The 23,721-nt window shown below is 39.1% G+C and overlaps 1 protein-coding gene across 3 annotated transcripts in view; it reads left to right on the top strand.

Annotated features, from left to right (window-relative positions):
- Positions 1-1,125: 1,125 nt before the first annotated feature.
- Positions 1,126-23,721, top strand: part of trappc9 (trafficking protein particle complex subunit 9) — a 607,852-nt gene continuing 585,256 nt past the window's right edge. For all 3 annotated transcript variants that reach the window (XM_060823567.1, XM_060823563.1, XM_060823570.1), the window contains exons 1-3: positions 1,126-1,350; positions 10,721-11,321; positions 22,578-22,723. In XM_060823567.1, the coding sequence (XP_060679550.1) occupies positions 10,738-11,321; positions 22,578-22,723 (730 nt within the window). In that variant the 5' untranslated portion in view covers positions 1,126-1,350; positions 10,721-10,737. The remainder of the gene's footprint in view (positions 1,351-10,720; positions 11,322-22,577; positions 22,724-23,721) is intronic.

The following is a 23,721-nucleotide window of genomic DNA, read 5'->3' as shown; positions in this document are numbered from 1 at the left end:
CTCAATCTAAACTCAGAAGGGCAGCAAATGCATAGGAATACCATCATCTGTGAATTTCATTCCAAGCTAAACACCAACCTAACTTAGAAATATGGTGCCTTTCCTTCACTGTCACTGAATCAAAATCCTGGGATTGTCTTTCTAACATCTGTGGATATACCAATACCATCAGACTACAGCATTAAAAGGTGAATCATGATCACCTTCTCAATGTCAAGGATGGATGTATGGACAACAATTGCTGGTCTTGACAACCATACTCATATTTCATGAAAGGATTTTAAAAAATAGGCAATGGAATCCATGGCATAAATGGTGAGTTGAATCCCAAATTATCTCAGTGGCAGACAACGAATTGTCATTTCATTACAGACAGGATGTGACAGCCTCAAAAGGGTACAGAGGATATTTTCGGGGTTTTGACAGAATTTCTTTTAAAAGAACGGGTATCCCAGGTTTGGTTTATTTGTAAATGAGAAGGCTGAAAGAGACTTATTTCATATGCAAAAAGTGCGAAGGACCCAGATTCCCTTGATTAGATGGACGATTTTCCGTGAACTCGAAGGGGAGATTGACATGAGAGGGAGGCGAGTTTATTTTCACTTTGAGCGAGGTGGCTGGTTGGTAGAGATAATAACCTTCATGTCTTCTAAAATAAATAATAATCTAGGCTACTAACAAGAACTAAACGCAGGATTAGGCGGAATATGTCTTTATTTCCTGGCAGGATGAAAAGCATTATTTTAGTAATAAATTTCTGAATCTTTTTTCCAGTGAACTTGGAAAACGTCGCTCTTTATAAAACTGACTCCTGTCTTTACTCCGGTGGAAAGGATTCAACACAACGGCGGGCAATTCCAGGGTAATTGAAAGTCACTGATTATGTCGCAAAGGAAACATGCATTCTTTGCAGGGTGAAATTAGCATCCTCTGAACAGGAGTTCCTTTACCGAGCAACAAAAATCCAACTGCACCATACTGACGATGATATCTGTCAATCCCCAGGTGGATGTTGGAGACAACAGAACGCCGATGACGCTGTTGCTGATTGATGTCAAACGTAAGGGGGCGGGGAAAAGACTAACCGTCACTCAGAGCGCGAGGCTGACCTATGCCACCATGCGCATCCCCGATCTTGAGTGACAGGTATGCGCGTGACCAAATCGAGCATGAGCCGGCCGAGTCCGAGTCCGAGTGTGATGGCATGAGCCTTCTGGCCAATTACAAACAGTAAGGGACAACGACTTCCTGACTCGGCCGGTAGCGCGCCTGCTTACAGCCCCGGCAAACTTCTGACAGCAGTGGGGACGGTTGCTCATTTCTTACAGATTTCGCTCAGCTGTTAGAGAGGTAAGGTGTGTGTGATCTATTACAAATGGAGACATTCTGTTTGAAAAAAAGAGTATCTTTTTTTCATTTCACGTTAATGTGGCCCATCTGAATTATTTTTTATGTTATCGAACCGAAGTCATAAAGCTGTGTGTGTGTGTCAACATTAACGATTGGATGGAGGTGTGTAGTTCTTAGATGGATGGTTACTCTTGGTGATGTCCTGAAGCCCCGAGTTAATTGTATTTAACTTGCCGAACCAAAAATGTTACCTGTTGTGACATATGAAAGTGACTGCCTGGTGTCGATTGGTTGAGTCTAGGCGGCGATTGGATTGCATAGAAATGATGCCTTCTCCCGGAGCTTAGGCCTTTCATTTAGCTGAATCTGAAGAGCCAGAAATGTGTATAGAATGCATTTTGTTTATCAGGCAAGCACATTAGATGCTTTCAGAATACATGGCTGAAACCAGCATTTATGCTGCTCAGACTGCATGCTTTTTTTTTAAAAAAAGCATTAGTGCACTTCAAAATCCGGGGGGGTTAAGTGATGGGCTCAGCTGGAATATTGTTTGGCTGCACAAAATACTGAATGCTTAGCTGGAACGTTTATTCGACGTTTTGAAAATAATGTAATATGCCAATAAACCTAACTGTTTTGAGTGCTGGAATCTGTTGACATAATATCAACCAGGGGGAAGAAAATGAATAGTCACGTAAAGAAATTTAAGTGCCTTGAATCAAGGTTCTGAGGTGAATGGCATTTCAAAATATTGAAGTTTACGCGTTTAGTAAACAGTTTAGAAGCCTGAGCTAAAAATGAAGCAAAACATGACTTGAGAGTTAGGACAGATCTTCTGAGCCTTAAATTTGTTTCAGGAGTAGATATGAGATGTTAGTTTTGCTTTTACTGTAGTCAATTAATTTTGTTATAGTAGAAGTAATTGAATTTTAACGTGCTAATTTTATTTAATTCTTCATTATAAATGCTATGCATTGCAAATACTGGTGATCTCAAATAAAAATTAATTGCTGGAAAAATTCAAGTTGAGAACCACGTCTAGAGAGAGAGAGAGTTTTATGTTTTGAATGTGATCTGACTTGTTCAGAATAGAGTTCCAAAGAAGAGTTGAATTGGATTCAAGTTAACTCTGTTTCTCTTTCCACTTGTCTTAATTCTGGTTGTTGCTTACTGTTTAGAAATTTCTTTGAAAACTAGTATGTTTGAATGTATGGTTATTTTCTGTTACCTAACTTGTTCTTTGGATGCTGCACACAGCTGATGGACAGGGTGCAATCTGACCTCTGGTTCAGTGGTGGTGAAGACGTCAGGAGAATTTTAAGTTTTTATTTTCTTGCTGGACCATGCAATTCGGACTGAGAGAAGTGAATGACAAGAGTCAAGTCAATTTGATTCTTAATTATAACCTTTCTTTGTCTTATTCTTCACTATCAACACTAGGCATTGCCATTTGACTAAGAACTGAACTGGACTAGCCATGTAAATACAGTGGCTACAACAGCAGATCAGAGGTTGGAAATGCTGCAATGTGTAACTCACTTCCTGACTTCCCTAATCTATCCATCTGCAAGGTGCAAGTCACGAGTGTAATGGAATATTCTCTACTCGCCAGGATGATACAGCTCTAACAACACTCGAGCCTGGCACCATTCAGGACAAGAAACTAGGTTGATTGTCATTGCATTCACAAACATCCATTTTGCCCACTGATGATGTTCATTAACAGCAGTGTGCGCCATCTGCACGATGCATTGAAGAAATTCACCAAGGTTCTTGGAACAGCACCTTTGCAACTCACAACCACTTCCATCTGGATTGGGAAGGACAACAAGTAAATAAGTATGTCACAACCGGGAGGTTCCCCTCCAAGCCACTCACCATCCTGACTTGGAAATATGTTGCTATTCTTTCAGAGACACAGGGTCAAGATTCTGGAACATTTTTCCCTAACACTATTGTGGGTGTACCTATACAAAGTGGATTTTGATTAGATTACTTAGTGTGGAAACAGGTCCTTCGGCCCAACAGGTCCACACCAGCCCGCCGAAGTGCAACCCACCCATACCCCTTACCTAACACTACAGGCAATTTAGTGTGGCCAATTCACCTGACCAGCACATCTTTGGACTCCGGTAGGAAACCGGAGCACCTGGAGGAAACCCACGCAGACACGGGGAGAACGTGCAAACTCCATACAGTCAGTTGCCTGAAGTGGATTCCAATACATCAAGAAGGCAGCTTGGAAATACCTTTTCTTGACTGCTTGAGTGAGAGAGAATGAATAGGCTGAGCTTTTTTTCCCTGAAGTGTTGGAGGCTGAGGGGTGACCTTTTAAAGAGGTTTATAAAATCATGAGGGGCATGGATAAGATGTATAGTCAAGGTCTTTTTCTGAGGATGGGGGAGTCGAAAATTAGAGGGCATAGATTTAAGGTGAGAGGGGAAACGATTTAAGCATCTGAGAGGTAATTTTTTCGCACAGGATGGTGCATATATGGAATGAGTTGCCTGAGGAGGCGAATCAATTACAGCATTTAAAAGGTTTTTGAATGGGTACATGATAAGGAGGATTTAGAGGGATATGGGCTGATTGCTAGCAAAAGGGATTGGGTCAGATTGGGATGTCTGGTCAATGTGGACCAGTTGGGTTTGTTTTTATGCTGTATGATTCTAACTCTATAACTAGGATTAAGTGCAGGTTCAGCCAATCATTCCCCTATCTCACAAGCAAGTATCTAAATCCAGGAATTTACATTATTTTGAACTTTGCTGCTGTCTTTGAGTCCTTCACTTTGGTTTGATCATGTCATATGCTTCTTTTAATCAAAGGTGTTTTCCTAAATTGAGTTTAACTTTAATGGTCAGGTTATTCATGAGTAGAAGAGTGTAAAATTATCAGCAGTTGGGATTGTTGACCAAGCAGAAGAGCCATGATGTTATAAAATAGTGGAGTAGGCATCAGGGGCTGCCCATTCTGAGTGTGAATACTTAAAATCAGCACTAGCCTTAGCTTACTAATATGATGTGCCATTTTCCCATAATGCAGGCCAATAATTTATGCTCAATTTTTTATCATTATCGCATTGCTGTTTGTCGGCCTTCCTACATCACATCAGTGACTGCTGTCTGAAATAATTAATTGGTTGAGGTTGGAATAGCCTGGGGATTTGATCATTTTCTAAATAAATTAAAGTTCTTCCTTTGAGTTTAAAAGCCGAAAAATAGTTTTCGTGCTGAGGTTTCTTAAGGTATCGATGAGTTTTCAAATGCAGGGCATATTTTTGGAAAAGAAATAGATTCAGTTTACTATTTCCACTGACTTTGTAGATCCATAATTACAAGCCACTAGTTCATAAAGCAGAGGAGAAGCCTATTGAATCTGTGCCAACCTATTTGAGTCCCACTCTCTGGCATTTGGCCCAATGCCTTGAACGATATAACCTTTTCCAAGTGTTCATCCACATGTTTCCTGCCTCAACTACCTTCCCAGATTCCCATCACCCTCTAGGTGAAAATCTTTTTCCTCAAAACCCCTCAATCTCCTGTCCTTAGTTGAAAAGGACATCATTTTTAAAGTTGAGGGGAAGTAGCTACTTCCTATCCATTCTGTGTCCTTTATAATCTTAAACGCCTCAATTGGGTCCACTTCAACCTCCTCTGTAAATAAAACAACTCAGGCGTATTCATACTTTCTTCACAGCTAAAATAGTCCATCCCAGGAAACCTCCTCTGCACCCCTCCAGTGCAATCACATCCTTCCAACAGTGAGATGACAAGACTGCTCATTGTACTCCAGCTGTAGTGTTGCTTGAAAAGGAGTACTCAAACCTTTACCCACGTATTCTTCCCTTATGTGACAGACAAAGGCAGGGAACTGACTCAGAATTTAATTAAAAAGACTTTTTAACTTTTAAGTATAATACTCAATATAAAATTTACATTGGTTGCAATAATTACTACTTCATGTCACTTAACCAGCTTTAACTCACTTAATTGAGCTTCACTTTACCTTGGCCAGTTCACATTTAACCTTAACTCTAACTTCTACTCTCTAAATTTGAATTGAATCAAATATTACCCTGATTTGAGTGAAGTGGCCAACTTTGTTTTCCATGTAGATCTCGCCACATGGTTTGTTTTTTGTCTGATCTGAAGGTGATTTCAAGGCATGTGCTTCTCAAATGTTGGCTTCAAAGCTTTTCCTGAGAAAATCCTTTGTTCTGATAAATTTTATTACAAACATGCTGTGTTTCCAGGAGAAAGTGAGGACTGCAGGTGCTGGAAATCGGAGTCGAGCGTGTAGTGCTGGAAAAGCACAGCAGGTCAGGCAGCATCCGAGGAGCAGAAGAATCGATGTTGCGGGCATAAGCCCTTTCTCGGATGCTGCCTGACCTGCCGTGCTCTATTTCCAGAAAGTTCTCTGGCACCTGGCCAGTGAATTAATGGAATCCTGATTACATTGTTCCATCCCAGCCAATGGAGCTTAATGGTAAACAACTTCCAAATGCTTCCAAGTTGTCAACAGTATTATTCCATACTCCACGTAACGGATCATGGTGCCAGTATGTCTAGAGATGCCAAGACACTCGCATAATTTGATCAACACAGGAAACTGCAGGTCATAAGTCTTGTCTGCAGTTTTAACTGAGGGCAGTTTAGACTGGGGTTAAACCAAAATTCCCAGCAAGCTTAATTGTAGCTCTTGATCAACCTTGTCAGCATTTCTGCTGGTCACCTGACCACAGTAACCTAATCAAAATTTTGTAGAACTCTAGCATAACCTCTCTCTCTTATAATGTATGGCACAACTGATAAAAAGTTTGTGTCTGGAATATTGCCTGAACCATGTGATTAACTTGATCTGCTGCCTTCAGGGATCTGAGGACAAGTAGCCCAAGATCCCTCTGTTTTACTCTCATGTGGTATGCCAATGGACGCTAGCGTCCAGTCTCAAAAAGCCTTGTCCCACTGTGAAGCCAATTTTGATCCAGTGCTTTTATCTTCTTGCTCAGTCTCTCATGTGAACGTTGTTAAAGGCTGTGCTAACATTCACAAACCACTTTGACTACACGCCTGATCAACTCCTTGGAAAAATTCCATCAAATTTGTTAGGTGTGACCTTCGTCTGACAGAGAGTGATGCTGACTATCCTTGATCAAATGTGGTATCTCCAAATGGAGATTTAATTCTCTTCTTCAGAATTTTCTCCAATAGTTTTTCTACCACTGATGTAAGACTTCTCTGGTTTAGCTCGACCAACCTTCGAGATGTAGAACCATGTGAGCTGCCCTCCAGTCCTCTGGCTAGAGATGATTTAAACACTTGTGTTATATACCCTAAACTTTCTCCTTCACCTCTCAAAGTAGCTTGGGATACAACTCTTGCAGACCTGGAGATTTGTCTGTCTTCTAAGTCTACCAACATTCCGTAGTTCCTCACTTCGAATGTCAATTTGCTTGAGAACCTCAGCTCCTCTACCTGAATTCTCTATCAATCCTCCTAACGAATTGTTTAACACCCAACAGTTGTTCTCCAGTTCAATACACAGATTACCTTTTAGTCCCTAATGGGCTCTTCCCCCAGTTATTCTCTTCCCTTGATATACTTAAGGATGTATTGAAATTCATTCTAATCTTATGCACCACCGATTTTCATTTCCCCTTCTTTGCTGTTGTATTTGCTTTAAATCTCCCCTGTGGGGGGAAGGATTTGCTTTGTTTGTATTTGCTAAAAACCACCTTTTTTTCCTTCTCCAGACCTGAATATTCCTAGATATTCAGATACTCTGGACTTGTTAGTCCTACATTTACAAGGGAACATGTTGGGCTTATACTCTCCTATTTCTTTTTGAATGCCTCCCCACTGTGGAAATTCTAATATGTCACTGATCTCATAACTTTGGCCAGAGTAGAGTGAGGTGCAGGAAAAGCACAGTAGATCAGGCAGCATCTGAGGAGCAGGCGAATCGACGTTTTGGGCAAGAGTCCTTCATCAGGAATGAGGCTTGTGAGCTGAGGGGGTGGGGCTGGGGGCGGGGTGGTAGGAAGCCAAGGATGTGATACGAGGTGGGGGTAAAGATGATAAGTCGCAGAGGAGGGTAAAGCAGACAGGTGGGAAGGAAGATGGACAGGTCATGAGGGGGTGCTGAGTTGGAAGGTTAGAACTGGGATAAACGTGGGGGAGGGGAAATGAGGAAACAGGTGAAGTCCACATTGATGCCGTGTGGTATTAGATTAGATTCTGTACAGTGTGGAAACAGTCCCCTTGGCCCAACCAGTCCACACTGACCCTCCGAAGAGTAACCCACCCAGACCCATTTCCCACCTAACACTATGGGCAATTTAGCATGGCCAGTTAGCTGACCTACACATCTTTGGACTGTGGGAGGAAACCGGAGCACCTGAAGGAAACACACACAGACATGGGGAGAATGTGCAAACTCCACACGGACTGTTGCCTGAGGCTGGAATTGAACCCAGGACCCTGGTGCTGTGAGGCAGCAGTGAGCCACCTTGGGTTGGAGGGTCCCAAGGCGGAAGATGGTTAGGGTTTGGTGATGGAGGAGGCCCAGGACCTGCGTATCCTTGACAGAGTGGGAGGGGGAGTTAATATTCAGCCACAGGGTGGGTAGTATCGGCCGAGAAGTGTTATAGAAGCCTGATAAATCAAACGTTGTCAATTTCCCTACCCATCTTCACCACCCCACCTTTCTTGTAACTGATTCTTATAACCTCCCTATGGAAGACCTACTCGGGAACTTGATAACCTTGAACACTTCATTACCCACAGGCACTTAACTTACTTTACCTTTTATAGTGGTTGTCTGAGTTCCTGAATGATTAAAATCACAGAATGAGGAGATTGCTGCTGTAGAGAAAGCATGATTTTCCTTTCCCTAATGACCTTGCAGCAGGAGGACGCAGTTGCAATTGAGGTCTTCCTTAATAGTAAAATAAAGCCAAATGGCAATCTATTTGCCACCTCTGCAGTCTTGGAAAATCAGACCCATAATGTTTAAGCCATCCAGGAATTGAGGGATATGGCACACGGGTGGGGAAATGGAGTTGAAGCCAAAATCTGAGTCGGATTGAATGGTACATGATCTATTTATCCTTTTTCTGCTAGTCTTGTTCATAAAACCACCAATCTTGTTTGCTTTTTGAACAACCTTATCCACTTACCCTGACAATTTAAATATTTGTTACTGTGCTTCCTTTGATATTTTACCATTTTATATTGAATATTGAATCTCCTCTTTGTTCCTAAAAAAAATTGCTTGCTACTTGTCCGCTTGAACTTTCAGCTGCTGTTGTTCTGTAGGTTTTGTCAGTCTGACCATATCCTTTCTCAGTTTTATTTATTTTTTCCAAATTTTGTCATCTTTTTATTTTTGCATATCCCCAAGTTCAGGTCTTTAATATAGTTGAAAACAGATTGTAACGCCACACTGATTCCCTGAGTGACAGCACTGTATGCTTCTTCTCATCAGAAGAACAACTGTGAGGCACTACTCCTTGTCCCTTAGTCAATTTTGTAGCCATTCCCTCTTCAATCCCATAATTTTCAATATTACTTAAAAGCCTATATCAAAACAACCTTTTGAAGGCCGATGTTCAGACATCAATTAGAAAACGCTTGCCAGTTTTCAATTGCTTCATGAAAAATTCGATCATTTGTCAAACATTTTGTCTTTTGACAAATCATCTGCTTTGGCTTTTATTTACTATTTGATTTTTCCACGTGCCATTTACTTTGATTTGGGTTATTGCTGTAAAAAGTGCTTCCAGCACTGATGTGAGTCTGGTTTGTAGTTGCTGGATTTTTGCCATAACTAACTTGTGCCATCTTTCAATTCTTTGGAACTAACCCCCAACTTCTTCAAAAATCAAGAGGATTTGTGGTCAGGGCCTCCACAATTTCCATCCTTAACTTGACTCCGTAAACAAGGATGTATCCTGTCCAGATCTGTGAGCTAGATTAAGTACAGCCAACATTTCACATGCCTCCTCTATATAAAAAGAAAAACCATATCTTGAATTTTCCTACAATTTTTTCTGTTTTCATACTGTCGATGAATGCAAAGTGCACATTTAAAATCTCAGCTGTGTCCACTGCTAACACGAGAGGATGAGTAAATCAGAGTAATAGAACAGAATACAGTGTCACAGGTGCAGAAGTGGTTGAGTGTGTGATGCTAGAAAAGCACAGTACGTCAGGCAGCATCCGAGGAGCAGGAGAATTGACATTTCGGGTATACGCCCTTCATCACTTTCTCCTAGCTGCAGAAGTGGTGCAGAGAAAGGTCATCTCTTAACAGACTTACGAACAGACTTCTCATATATTAACAGTGGGAAAGTTGTTCTTGAATTTGTTGGTACACCTTTTCAAATTTTTGTGTCAGTTGCCTGATGGAGGAGAGTAAAACTGAGGTGGGAGAGAACTTTGACTACTTTCCCGAGGCAGTAGGAAGTGTAGACAGAGTGAATGGAAGGAAGGCAGGTTTTGTGATGACTATCTGGACAGATAGTTGGGATTGCATTTTCTGTGTTGCACCTGAAAGTTGATATCTCTGTGTAACATATTTGAATACTGCATTGAAGTGAAAGGCTGGATTGATTAATTTAAATCTTTTGAAGTGGTACTTGAATCCACAACCTGCTGAATTGGGTTAGGGTGCTAAAGTAATAAAAGAACTTAGAATCCTTCAAGTGAGGGGTTTACGTGACTGAAGATTGACAATATGTTTACTATTGAGGTTGAGATGAATTGTAGTCTTTAAAAATAGTAATGCTAATGAGAAATGTTTGAAGCCATGACGTCCATGTGAATGTTATGAAAATGGTATTGTCAATGTTTCATATAAACATTTCAAATAATGCCATAAACCTTGAAAGTATGCATTGAATTTAATTTTTGCATAAGTAATAATTGATTATTATGGTTTTGATAAATAGTTGCCTTCTAATTTTATTCCATTTTGTGTGTGCAGAGTTTGTATAATTTGAACTTTATTTTAATTCATCTAATAGGGCAGTATTTATTTAATCTTGTGTTCTCCTGTAGTTTGTTTAAACAGTTCACTTTAATTGTGGAATGCAAAATAACTGCAGATGTTTTAAATCAGAAACAAAAACAGAAATTACTGGATAAGCTCAGCACGTCTAGCAGTATCGGAGTTGACGTTTCAGGTCAAGTTCTGAGGAAGAGTCACTCAACCTGAAATGTTTAACTCCGATTCCTCTCCCCAGATACTTGCTGAGCTTATCCAGCAACTTATTTTTGTTTCACTTTGTTTATAGTCAACCATTGCACAAATAATTTTATTAACATTGTATGTGTAATTTGTTGCATTTCTTTTTCTCATGAATCAGATTTCATTTGATGGAGAATGAGTGTCCCTGACTATATGCAGTGTGCTGAGGACCATCAGAGTCTTTTGGTCATTGTCCAACCTGTGGGAATTGTACCAGAAGAACAATTCTTCAAGATTTACAAAATAATTGCTGCTGCCAATCAGATTAATCTTCGAGATTCACAACGCATTCTGTATATTCGTTACAGACACCATTATCCACCTGAAAATAATGAATGGGGAGACTTTCAGACTCATCGGAAGGTTGTAGGGTTAATAGCTATCACACAGTGTTGCAGTGCAAAGGATTGGCCCCAGACATCGGAGAAATTTCATCTGCAGAAAGAAATTTATGGTTCTACACTGTATGATTCGCGGTTATTTGTCTTTGGACTGCAGGGGGAAATTGCTGAGCAACCTCGCACTGATGTTGCATTTTATTCTAGTTATGATGAATGTGAAACCATACAGAAGAAAGTGGAAGACTTTATCGAATCATTGTTCATTGTTTTAGAATCCAAACGTCTTGACAGAGCAACGGATAAATCCGGAGACAAAATTCAATTACTGTGTGTGCCATTTGAAAAGAAAGATTTTGTAGGCCTAGATACAGATAGCAGGTGAGTGATCATATTACTTAAAGTTAATAGATTGCCAAGCTCTACAGTATGGTTTACAGGACCGTCTTGAATGTTTTTGTTTTTGGGCAAGCAAAGGAATCCGTGAAATGTCTTATAGTTGCACAATCGGAACAATCTGGCTCATAAAAAGAGAGGTTTATATGCTGTATTACTGTGACTTACTTGCTAAATGTGGAATACAATGAAGTAATTTGTATACTTCAATGGATTTTGAGCACGTCAGTGCAAGTCATGAGGGATACTACTCTCCAGATCTTGTGATTGACATGCTATCTTTAAATCTCTTGAAGATTAAACTTTGAAATGTCCACAATTGTTTTGATTTACTAGTGAATTTCAGCTAAGATCTAAATCTTGATATCCAATACTTGAACAATAGTAATGTCCAATGACAGTGTAGCTGAGAATTTATTGCTAGCTGCTATTCTGAAAAGGGGATTTTCTGTTTCCCTCTTAGTCCAAGAGTTCAAGATGGTTATTTTGACAGTTATGCCTTTGTTACAAATTGCTTTGCATTTCTGAAATTATTACTGCTTTTCCTTGCAAACAAATGCTGCAGCTTGCACAATCAAATATACTTTGATCAGTATTGTAAGAGCAAAGTGGTGAAGCTACATTGTAGTGTTTGTTCTCTCAAACTTGAATGAATTCAGCTATGTTTGGAATCCAAAAAGAAGTAACAACTCAATTTTTTTTTTGCTGTCAGGTTGTCTTCCTTCCATACAAGATAGGATGAGGAGAAGTTCACTGGTGGGGAATGTCAAGTGAATTGTTTTGTTCTGAGTTTGTTTAAAGGGGAACAATGTCTACGCATAAAGCGATTCATTAAGAATACATAACTACTCGAATCACTTGGTCTTAGACCAGTAACCCATGCTGTATACTGTATTATCTTTGGGTGGGGTATTGTGTGCATTGGCAAATTTCATTATTTTTTATTATTGTTTTAATTTTGTTATAGCAGAAGAAATAGTGGCAGAGGGAGTTAGTTTGATACATTTTAGGTCTGTTCTGCCACAGTAGGATTGTGACTGATGTGATGGCAGCCTAAGCTTTACTTTTCTGCTTGCCTTTTCCCATAAGCCTTTGTTTGATTTGTCCAAGAACTGTCTAACTTCACTTTGAATATACTCAATGATCCAATCTCTCCTGCTCACCTGAAGAGAATTCCAAAATCTGTTCATCCTCCAAAAGAAGGAATTCCTCATCTCAGTAGGCGACTCCTTTTTTTTTTAAAAACTGTCCAGTAGCTCTAAACTCCCTTGCAAGGGGGAATTTCCCTAAATGCCTTCCCGATTCAATTCCCTCAGGATCTTTCAAATGGTTAAATATTATCACCTCTCGATTTTCTGAAGTCCTTTGGTCAACCTTTCTTTTATCAGATGATCTCATCGTCCCAAGGATCAGCCTAGTGATCCTTGTTTGCTTTCAATGCATGTGCACCCTGCTATGTAAGGGCACAAAATTGTAGTTTGCAGTGCCTTGTACCCATGTTCTGGCAATAGTGCTGAAGACTTGTGCTCCAGGATGACCTGCTCCATGCCAAGCTGTTCACTTACATCTATGACACTGTCATCTACCTGACAATTTGGCAAATTGTGCAAGTATATCATGTCTGTAAAAACTAGGACAAATCCAAACTGGCCATTTACCACCACAGTATTGTACTCTATTATTCAGAAGGTTATGGATGGCATTGTCAACAGTATTACATAATGACGCTTGCAAAAAAAAAAACCTGCTCATTGACGCTTAGTTTGAGTTCCACCACATCCACTTGGTTTCTGACCTTATTACTGTCTTGGTCCAACCACAGACAATTCCAGGGTTGAGATGAGACTGATGGCTCTTGACATTAAGGCAGCATTTGACTACATATGGCATCAGGGATCCTGAACAACTGGAAGTGAGACATTATTTATTATTCAAAGTCAATCATCTCAGACAGGATGTAAGTGTCAGAGTTCCTCAAGGCCTGAACTAGGCCCAAGCATCTTCACTGACCTCACTAATGACCTTCCCTCCATCATAGAGTGAGGATGTTTACTGATTGTATTGTGTTCACCACAATTTGGGAAGTCTCCAATGCTGAAGCAGTCTGCGTCCAAGTACAGCAAGATTTGGACAATATTCAGGCCGAGTTGAGAAGGGTGGTGCTGGAAAAGCACATTAGGTCAGGCAGCATCTGAAGAACGGGAGAGTTGATGTTTGGACATAGGCCGTTTTTCAGGAATGTGAATAGGGGAGGGGGTTTGAGCGATTTTAAATAAAATGGGGTATGGGGAAGGTAGCTGGGAAGGCAATAGGTAAATGCAGTTGGGGGAGAAGTGTGGAATGGATTGGTGGAAAGGAAGATGGATGGGAAGGACAGTTCAAGAGGGTGATGTTGAGTTGGCGGTTTGGACCTGAGGGGAATGTCATTGAAAAGGAGAAGTAAACAAATGTAGACTGAGTCACACTATGGCTGTAAATGGTTTTTCCTGGTTCTGACAAAAGCCTATATGAGATGGAACTCTATTTTGCTGTTGAGTGGGAAAACAATGAATTTGTGATTAACTAAAATTAAAAAGTCAGAACAGCTCAAGTCAGCACTATTTTATCACTGTGGGGAGAAACTGTTATAAAGTGTATTCCACTCTAAATGTCTCTGAGGAACAGAAATACCGCAGAAACTTTTGAAAAGCTTTTTTCAAGGCATACTTTGAACCCAAGTGTACGTAACTTCTGGATGTTACAAATTCAGTCTGAGATCTGGGTATGAAGAGCATATCAATAGCAGTTTGCAGCATACTGTGAATTAGAGTACCTGAACGATGATTTCATAGAAAACAGGATCATGTAAGCATAAGATAATGCTGCCATTATAGCACAACTGCAAAGGAGAAAGATTCTGATTGTAAGTTGCATGGTGGCTCAGTGGTTAGCACTGTTTCTTCCCAATCAGGGACCCAGATTTGATTCCACCCTCAAGTGACTGTATGGCATTTGTACGTTCTACCTGTGGACCTTCCCCTGGGTGCTTCGGTTACCTCCCACAGGTACAGGTTAGGTGGCTAGGTCATGCTAAATTGCCCATCATGTCCAGGGTTGTGCTGGTTAGGTGGATATGCTATGGGAACTGCAGGGTAACAGGGATAGGGTAAGGGATGAGTTGATCTTCAGTGGGTTGATGTGGACACAATAGCTTGCTTCCACAATACAGGGATTTTATAATTTGTGAGCAGTCTGAGTTTGTAATTTAACAGATTGTGGACAACTCACCTGTTCATCAATGTATGGGAGTAACTCAGACCTGCCATGACATCGTTGCACTTAAAATGTCTCGACTACTTTCCTCTTGGAGAAAAAACAAGAGGAAGACAATGATCAAGGTTGAAGGACGATTTGTAAAAGTTGTAGTGGTTATCACACAAAATAAAAATGTATGTCCTGCAAGGGTACACAATGTTTTAACTGCAAGACACTAAACTGCTTTGCATGAACATCTTTTGTTGGAAAGAAGACAAACAAGCCAATGAAGACTATAGAGGCAATTGCAAAGAGAAGTTGAACAAGCATATTAGTAAATCAAGTGTGAGTATTATAGATATATAGAATGAACCTTTTAGGTAATTCAGTCTACACCTTCAAGCAGATTGGCCATGTCATGTTGAAAAGAAAAGAAGGTTTTGGTTTAGAATTTTTTGCCACTTCTTTAATGGAATATGGGCATCTCTTGGAAGGCTAATGTTAGATGCTTATTTCTAGTTATCCTTAAGTTGAGTGGCTTGTTGGGGCATCTCAGGGCATATTGTGTAGTTCTGGAGTCACATTTAGAATAACAGCTTTCCTTCCCTAAAAGGCATGAATGAGCCAGATGAGTTTTGTTTTTGCAACGATTGATGGTAGTTTCATAATCTGCAATAAAGAACCTACTTTGTTTCAGATTTACTAACTGAACTGTATTTCCACCAGCTGTTGCCAAGCAGTGTCAGATTCATCGAGCATAGAAACAGACCCTTTGGTTCAACCAGTCCATGTGAACATAATCCCGAACTATAGTCCCATCTGCCTGCTTCTGACCCATATCCCTCCAAACCTATGCTGTTCACGTACCTATCCAAATGTCTCTTAAACTTTGTGATTGTACCCACATCCATCACTTCCTCAGGAAGTTCATTCCACATGTGAACCAACCTCTGTATAAAAAAATTTGCCCACATGTCTCTTTTAAGTCTCACTCCTCTCCGCTTAAAAATATGGCTCCTTGAAATCCACCATCCTAGGGAAAAGACAACTGTCATTAACTCTATCTGTATCTCATTATTTTATAAACTTCTATAAGGTTATCTCTTAACACACCAGTGAGAACAGTCCAAGCCTGTCCAGCCTTTCTTCATAACGCAAACTCTCCATACCTGGCAACATCCTGGTAAATCTCTTCTGGACCCTCTCCAGCTTATTCGTATCCTTTCTATTACTTGGTGAGCAGAGCTGGACACAGTATTCCAGAAGAGGCCTCACCAATGTCCTGTACAACCTCAACACTATTTTCTCGACAAAGGGCTTGTGCCTGAAACTTTGATTCTCCTTCTCCTCGGATGCTGTCTGACCTGCTGTACTTTTCCAGTGCTACACTTTTTGACTCCAATACTCATCACCTTGTCTATGACATAAACTTGAAAGAATTATGTGCCTGAACGACTACGTCTGTCTGTTCCCCACCACTATTAAAGGCCCTACCATTAATTGTATAAGCCCTACTCTTATTTGTTGTACCAAAATGCGATACCTCGCATTTATCAAGGTTAAACTGCATCTGCCATTTTTCAGCCCACTGACCCATTTTATCAAGATCCTTTTTGTAATTTTAGTAGGCAGCGAAGAAAGTTTTCTATACCACCAATTTTGATGTCATCCACAAACTTACTAATGCTTTCTATATTCTCATCCAAATCATTTATATAAATGACAAACGAAAGAGGACCCAGAACCGATCTCTGTGGAACACCACTGATGGCCACCCCCATTCCGAAAAGCAATCTTCCACCATCACACTGTCTCCTGCAGTTAAACTACTTAGATTAGATTCCCTATAGCATGAAAACAGGCCCTTCGGCCCAACAAGTCCACACCGATCCTCCGAAGAGTAACCCACCCAGACCCGTTTCCCTCTGACTCTGGGCAATTTAGCATGGCCAATTCACCTGACCCCACATCTTTTGGACTGTGGGAGGAAACCGGAGCACCCAGAGGAAACCCATGCAGACACTGGGAGAATGTGCAAACTCCACACACAGTCACCCAAGACTGGAATCGAACCTGGGACCCTGGTGCTGTGAGGCAGCAGTGCTAATCACTGAGCCGCCGTGCCACCCTTACGTATCTAATTGGCAAGTTCACCCTGAATTCTGTGTGACCCAACTTTACTAATTAGGCTACCATGCAGAACCTCGTCAAAGGCTTCAGTAATGTTCAAGTAAACAACATCTATTGCTCTGCCCTCATCAATCTTTTTGGTAGCTTCCTTTTTTTAAAAAAAACTAAATTGAGTTTGAGAGACATCAATTTACCATGCTCGTAATGAGACTGAGTATGCATAATCAATTTTTGCCCCTCCTAAATATCCATTAAGCCTTATTTTTTAGACTGAACTCCAACATTTACCACAACCAAAGACCCGTGAATCTGACTATAGTTCCCTAGTTTCTCCTTAGAACCTTTTTGTCCAGTCATCAGGCACCTTACCCCATACTTTATATATGATGGAAATCTTTCTGCAAAGGATCCTGCAATTTTCCCCTCTTTCTTCCCAGAATGTTTTGGGATACATTAGATCATGTCTCAAAGACTTATTAGCCTTTTTATATTTTCTAAGACTTGCGGCATTCCTCTTCCGTAATGTGAACTGTTTTTAACACATGAAAATTTGTCTCTTTCTTTCTCCACAGTAAAAATTGGTGTGAAATATGCATTTAGTATCACTCCCATCTTCTGGGGTTCAACACACAAATGACCTTCCTTATTCTTTGAGGCCCTATCTTGCTGTTAATATATTTGGAGAATCTCTTTGGATCATCCTTATCTGATAATGCAATCTCCTATTCTCTCTTTGCCTTCCTGATTCTTTCTTAAGAATGCCCCTATGTTTGTTATATTGATTTAAGAGATTCATTTGAACCAAATTGTCTCCAATTTTAAATAAGATTCTCTTGTCTTCTTGACTAGAATCTCAAACCTTTATTCGTTTGTTGTTCCTTTAATCTTAGCAGCCTTCCTCTTCACTGTAATAGCAACATAATGACTCTGAAGTCTTGTCATCACACTCTTGAAAACCTCCCATTTGTCAGATGCCCTTTTACCTGCAAGCAGTCAACTCAAAACAACTTTTGAAAGTTCTTGTCTCCTAACACTAAAATTTGCCTTACTCCAGTTAAAAGTTTTAACTGTGACGGAAGGCTTATCTTTTTCCATAACCATTTTGAAACTAATAGAATTATGATCAGGAGACTGTGTTCCCCCACTTTCACTTCAGTCACCTGCTCTGCCTTATTGTCCTAAAGAAGGTCAAGTTTTGCTCCATCTCTAGTAGGAGCATTCACATTGATAAAGAAAATTCTCTTCAACACATTTGACAAATTCTTCAACATCCAAATCTATAATACTATGGTGGTCCCAGTCAATATTTGGAAAATTAAAACCCCCTATTATTACCACCTTATTATGCTTACATATATCTGAGAAGTCCCTGCATATTTGTTTCTTAATCCCTGTCTGACTATTAGGGAGACCTACAGTACAATCCTATCAAGGTGATCTTTCGCTTCTTATTTCTGACTTGTATCAATGTGTTTTCACTGGATGATTTCTCAGAAATATCATCTTTAGTGGTGGATTTGAACTTGTATTCTCTAAAAGTGTCAACGTATCACCTCTGGATTACTCGTCCTGTAACGTTACCACAATACTACCACCATCACCAACACCCCCTCCTAACCTCACCCTAATTGTCACTGCAAAGTGAGTACATCAAGTGCCATGTAGACAATCATGCTTTCCGCTACACTTGAGCTTCACAGACTTGTCAAATTATATCAGCTAGCAGTCCAAAAATGAAGACCTCAAGATGAAGTTGAGGCTCTGAAAGGGTGATACTCATGCCCAGAGAGCAAATTAATGAGAGTCCAATGCTGTAGAAGGAATTAAGATTTCAAATTCCAGGTATTAGACATTGCTCTGAAACCTCTTATCTCAGCACAATCCAGTGAAAAACTTGGACTAATAACCTTAAAACATTTCAGAAGAGATTGTGGTGTGCAAAATAGGTCAATTGGTGAGTAGACATGATCAAAATGAGCAGAGTCAGCTGAGGAGATGTTGAAATTGAACCAGTGTGGGATTTCAATGAGGAAAGACCAGTGACTTGCATATGTGCATGCAAAGATACGGACAAAAGAAGGATAAAGTAGAATAATAGACAGTTTTGTTAACGTGAGAGCAATTGTACTCAAAGGATAATGAAAATCATAGTGTATCCGTTTTTTTTCATTAAAGTGGATGGTTGAATGGAAATAACACATTGATGTAATGTGCTTCCTGGCTTCTTGTCAACTGACCTGTGCCATCATGAGGTGCACTTGGTTCAGGAAGCCATCTTGCACGCAATACTGACAACTGTACAAACAAGAGTGTGCTGTTTGAACGTGTGACAGATATCCACACCCCTTTGTACTACAGCATTTTTAGTATCGCTTGATTGAGTAATATTGTTTTTTTTTCTCTTTCCTACCAAAGTAGACATACTTCACTGCATGTGCTAAATTTGTGCCCATTCCCACTTTTGATATTGTTATGGACACTTTGTATTCCCCTTGACCTACTTGTCATCCGTCTGGTTAACTGAATTGCGGTCTTAATTGTGGTAAATGAGGCCCTTGCACTGATCCCTGTAGTGCACCATTATTTCACTTTTGCCAGTCTTCTTCCATGCCCACTTATTTTGATTTGTTCCCTGAGGGGAGAGAGTGTGCACTGATTATATTTGTTGACAAAATAGCTATGGTTTGAACATAATTAAATAAAGCATTTCAGAATCAAAGTCTTAACTACAATAAATACAAGTTTATTCTAATAAATTTCAATTTTAATTAGCAGGAGTTGAAAGGCTGAATTGTGGAGAGTCAGCTTTTTATAAATGTACTTCGAGTATTGGGTGATTGAGTTTTACTATTGCTAATCTTCCAACATGTCAAGTTTTTTAATGAGCTAGTTGCTTTACCATTTGAGACCTTTGAATGCAAAACTATTATTTTTTTGCCCACCTTTCCGTAGATTGGTGTGTAAGGCAAAATAGCAATATAAAGGAAATGTTAGTTTCTAAATTTTGTTGCTAAATTACTCATGATTTTTCCTCATTATTTCTTATTACTGTTTCTTTTTTGTTTCCTAACACTGTCCTATGAGTTTGTTATTGGGTGTAAAAAGGTGAGCTGCAGTCTTCACTGAAAAACTCATGCTCCCATCTGCTGTACTCCTGCCTTATTTAAAATGTTTAAAATGCATAATATTTGTTTGTTTTCAAATTATTAGTATAGCCCATTTATATAAAAGAATATCTCATACTAGCGGATTTTATTTTAGAGCTCTTTAATGCAAAGTGAAACCATTCTGTCAAACTTGTTCTGAAACTGAACTGCCTTGATTTCACAAAATGCTTAAAGGATTTGGTGGTGACTGTATTTAAGCACACTTGGGTTTAACAGGTTGCGTGATGATGGTCACTTCCCCTTCAACTTTACCTGTTGCAGTTTGATTGATTGATTGAATTTGAAGTACACTCACAAACTGCTATTTCTGTGATCATGACCGTTGGTTCAAGCTGGACGTGAATTTGTTATCATAAAATAATTTTGGAGCTTGTCCTTGTGATTTTTACTTTGGTATTAGCTTTGAAAAATAACGATTTGGAGATGCTGGTGTTGGGCTGGGGTGTACAAAGGTAAATCACACAACACCAGGTTATACTTGCAGAATTTGTACTTTGCTCAAAAACTGAATCCATGTAAGACTCTGTTAATTCACTTTATAGATTAGAATCATGATTTGGAGATGCTGGTGTTGGACTGGGGTATACAAAGTTAAAAATCACAACACCAGGTTATAGTCCAACAGGTTTAATTGGAAGCACACTAGCTTTCGGAGCGACACTCCATCAAGTGATAATAGTGAAAGCTCTGAAAGCTAGTGTGCTTCCAATTAAACCTGTTGGACTATAACCTGGTGTTGTGTGATTTTTTTTAACTTTAGATTAAAATCAGTCTAAACGTTATGGCACAGATGGGGAACACGGGGCTAACACCTTCAACATATTATCTGGCTGATACCAATTGTTACAGTTAACCTGAGAATGTAATTTTTTAAAATAAAAAACATTTTGTGATTTACGTATGAAAGAAGTGAAACTATCATGGTCATTCTCTAACAGATGAGAGACTCCACAAACAATCAAGGTATTTTTCAGTGTATAATTTCAGTTACATCACACTGTAAACTTTGCGATAAATTCTGTGTCTTAGAATTGTGTACTCCACAACCATCTGATGAAGGAGCTGCGCTCCGAAAGCTCATGCTTCTAATTAAACCTGTTGGACTATAACCTGGTGTTGTGATTTTTAACTTTGATAAATAACAAGGTTCTCAAATTTCTGTCTTCACTATTTGAAGTGGAGGTGCTGACCAGTTTTGTCGAGATCTATTTAACACTGGCATTGAGATAGAGGAAGGTGAATTGCTGACTCATGTTGATACCTCATTGCATTATAGCGTATTAAATAAATTTGTGGTTTACAGTAGTTAAGACGAAATGTGCTGCTTGGTTTCTTGAATAACTTGACCCATTCCAAGTTTCTTTGCTGTTCGGAGAGATTTGCAAAGCTTTATTGTTTTAACTGTAACCTGCCAATTTGATGTCTTTTGTAGCCTTGTTGAATGCTGAAATGCTGCAGTAGTTCTAGTTCAAATGCCTGTGTAAAATTAGTTACAACAGTTTTTAGCATGTTTCATTTGAAGATTATTCGGTTTTCATAATTCAAGATAAAAAGTAGTATGGTGCTCCGGCTAATTAGTTCTGAAATGTAGTTTTGGTCATTTAGAATTTTATTGTACCAATGCTGAGGTGTCATATTAAACTATGTTCATATCAAATGAAATGTGCTGTATCATACAGTCACCGCTGAACTGCTCCTTTTTAAGGATAATTACGTCCTGCTAGTAGTACTCACTCTTTCCTTTTGGCTGTTAAGTTTGCATTTAGCTTTGAAACCTGGCTTTAGACATTAATGCAATAATGAGCAAGAAGGTATGTGGTATCTCTCTCCAAGTCAATAATGTAATTTATCATATGGAACTGCCGAAACATGTAACTTATAAAATTGGGCAAATGTTGCCCATTTCATGATTTTATAACTGTAATTCACAACTAGCTGAATTAAAATTCACTGTCCTACCAATTTTTGTTTCGTTCAATGCCGGTGGGGTCTTCAGGTGAGAGATCCAACACTGATGTCTATAGATTTTGTTTTGGTGGTAGAAACCATTGACACTTAATGTCCTTGGGAGCATTCATTAGGTAGACTTGAAATAGAAAAAAAATCCTATTAATGCTCAGTGTTCAGCAAAATAATTTCATAGTTTTGTGAATATTTTGTTTTGAAAACTATGAACAATGTGAAGATATTTGTCTTGTGAACTTTCTTACTAGGAAAGCAAGTTGTTTAGCGTATTTCTGCATCTCATTTCAGTCAGTGTGCATTGTAATATAAGCTTTTTGAACTGGAGATACTAAAATGTTGAAAACCACATATCATCTTGTGAATTATTGGCATTAGATTACAATTCAATCTCGTCTTTGTCCAAAACTGGATAATTGGAAAATGAGCTGGCAAGATTTGTTAAACATTAACCTATGTTTGTATTTGTTGGGATGAGAACCTTGTGATCACAGGTTGGTGGTCTTGTGTTAACAAATGAGATTTTGTAATCATTAATTGTAATCTAATATGCATATAAAATGTTTCTAATTTTTAAAAATAAGATCATCTACACAGGGAAGAATAACAAAGTTGCAATGTGAAAAATAAAATTTTAAAATGTCAAAAGTTATAATTTACAAGTGAGCAGATAAACGTTAAACTTGCACAAGCTATATATATAATAGATAAAATATTGCTCCAACAATTATTCCATTTTATGCTGTAGACATTATAAGAAGCGTTGCCAGGGCAGAATGCGGAAACATGTTGGTGACCTTTGTTTGCAAGCAGGCATGCTGCAAGATGCTCTTGTGCATTACCATATGGCTGTCGAACTACTTCGATCTGTGAATGACTTCCTCTGGTTGGGAGGTAAGTTTACTTTGGATGTACAAGCATAATATTAATCCAGGTGTAAATTGCAAATGTCTATGCCTTAAAGATGTCCTTATTAGCTGTCCATTTGGGTTGGAATTGAAAAGAAGGTTATGAAATGTGGTAATGGTCTTTTTTTTAAGGAAACACTTTGAATCATGGAGAAAGGTGGCTATGGAGCTTTTAAGGGGAAAAAAAACTAGCTTTTTTTAAAAAAAAAATTTCTACAAAAAGCATTCCACTGTTGCTACAAATGAGGAAGCGCAGGATTTATACATTGCATTTTGAGAATGCTTCTGATAATCCACTGGGGAAATTAATTGGGGAAGGAAAAAACGAATGGGGAAACAATAGATTTGAAACACAAGCATTATATCAAACGTTATTTAATCTTTGTTATCAATATGCTTCAGTTTTCATTCTTATTTTAAAGTAAATAAGAATTGGGTAACACTCCAAAACATTGAAAAGCAGCAAATATGTCCCCATTCTCGTAACCCCTACCAACTAGCCCACTTTTTAACAACAAGCGCAAAGGATAAATTGTAATTGTGGAAAATTATTTTGAAACTAAAATGAGGAATTGTTGGGGACTGACTACAAGAGTTAGGATGGGACAACTTGTTCTTGCACAGCCTACTGAAAGTCTTTCAGGAAATCTAATTCATACGGTGAGTGGATGCTGTTTGCTTATGTTTATTAGATAATTGACAATATCACTAACATAAGTGAGCAGTATAGATTTCTAGTGACAACAATTATCACTTAGTTTAATCAGGACCTTTAATGGAGTGAAATGTTGCTAAGCCCTTCGCAGAAGCATTCTAATATGAGGCTAATGCTAAGTCATTTAAGATATGAAAACAACTGTCAAATTTCTGGAAAGAACTCAGCATTTTTGGCAGTATCTGTGCAGAGGAAGAAAAAAACAGCCGATTTGTGACATGTGTGACCATTTGGAATTGGGAAAAGTTCCCAGGTAATAGGTTTGAGCA

Source organism: Hemiscyllium ocellatum, chromosome 4 (genome assembly GCF_020745735.1).
Source record: "Hemiscyllium ocellatum isolate sHemOce1 chromosome 4, sHemOce1.pat.X.cur, whole genome shotgun sequence".
In the NCBI taxonomy this organism is placed as follows: Eukaryota; Metazoa; Chordata; class Chondrichthyes; order Orectolobiformes; family Hemiscylliidae; genus Hemiscyllium; species Hemiscyllium ocellatum.
This window is presented reverse-complemented; position numbering and strand designations above follow the sequence as displayed.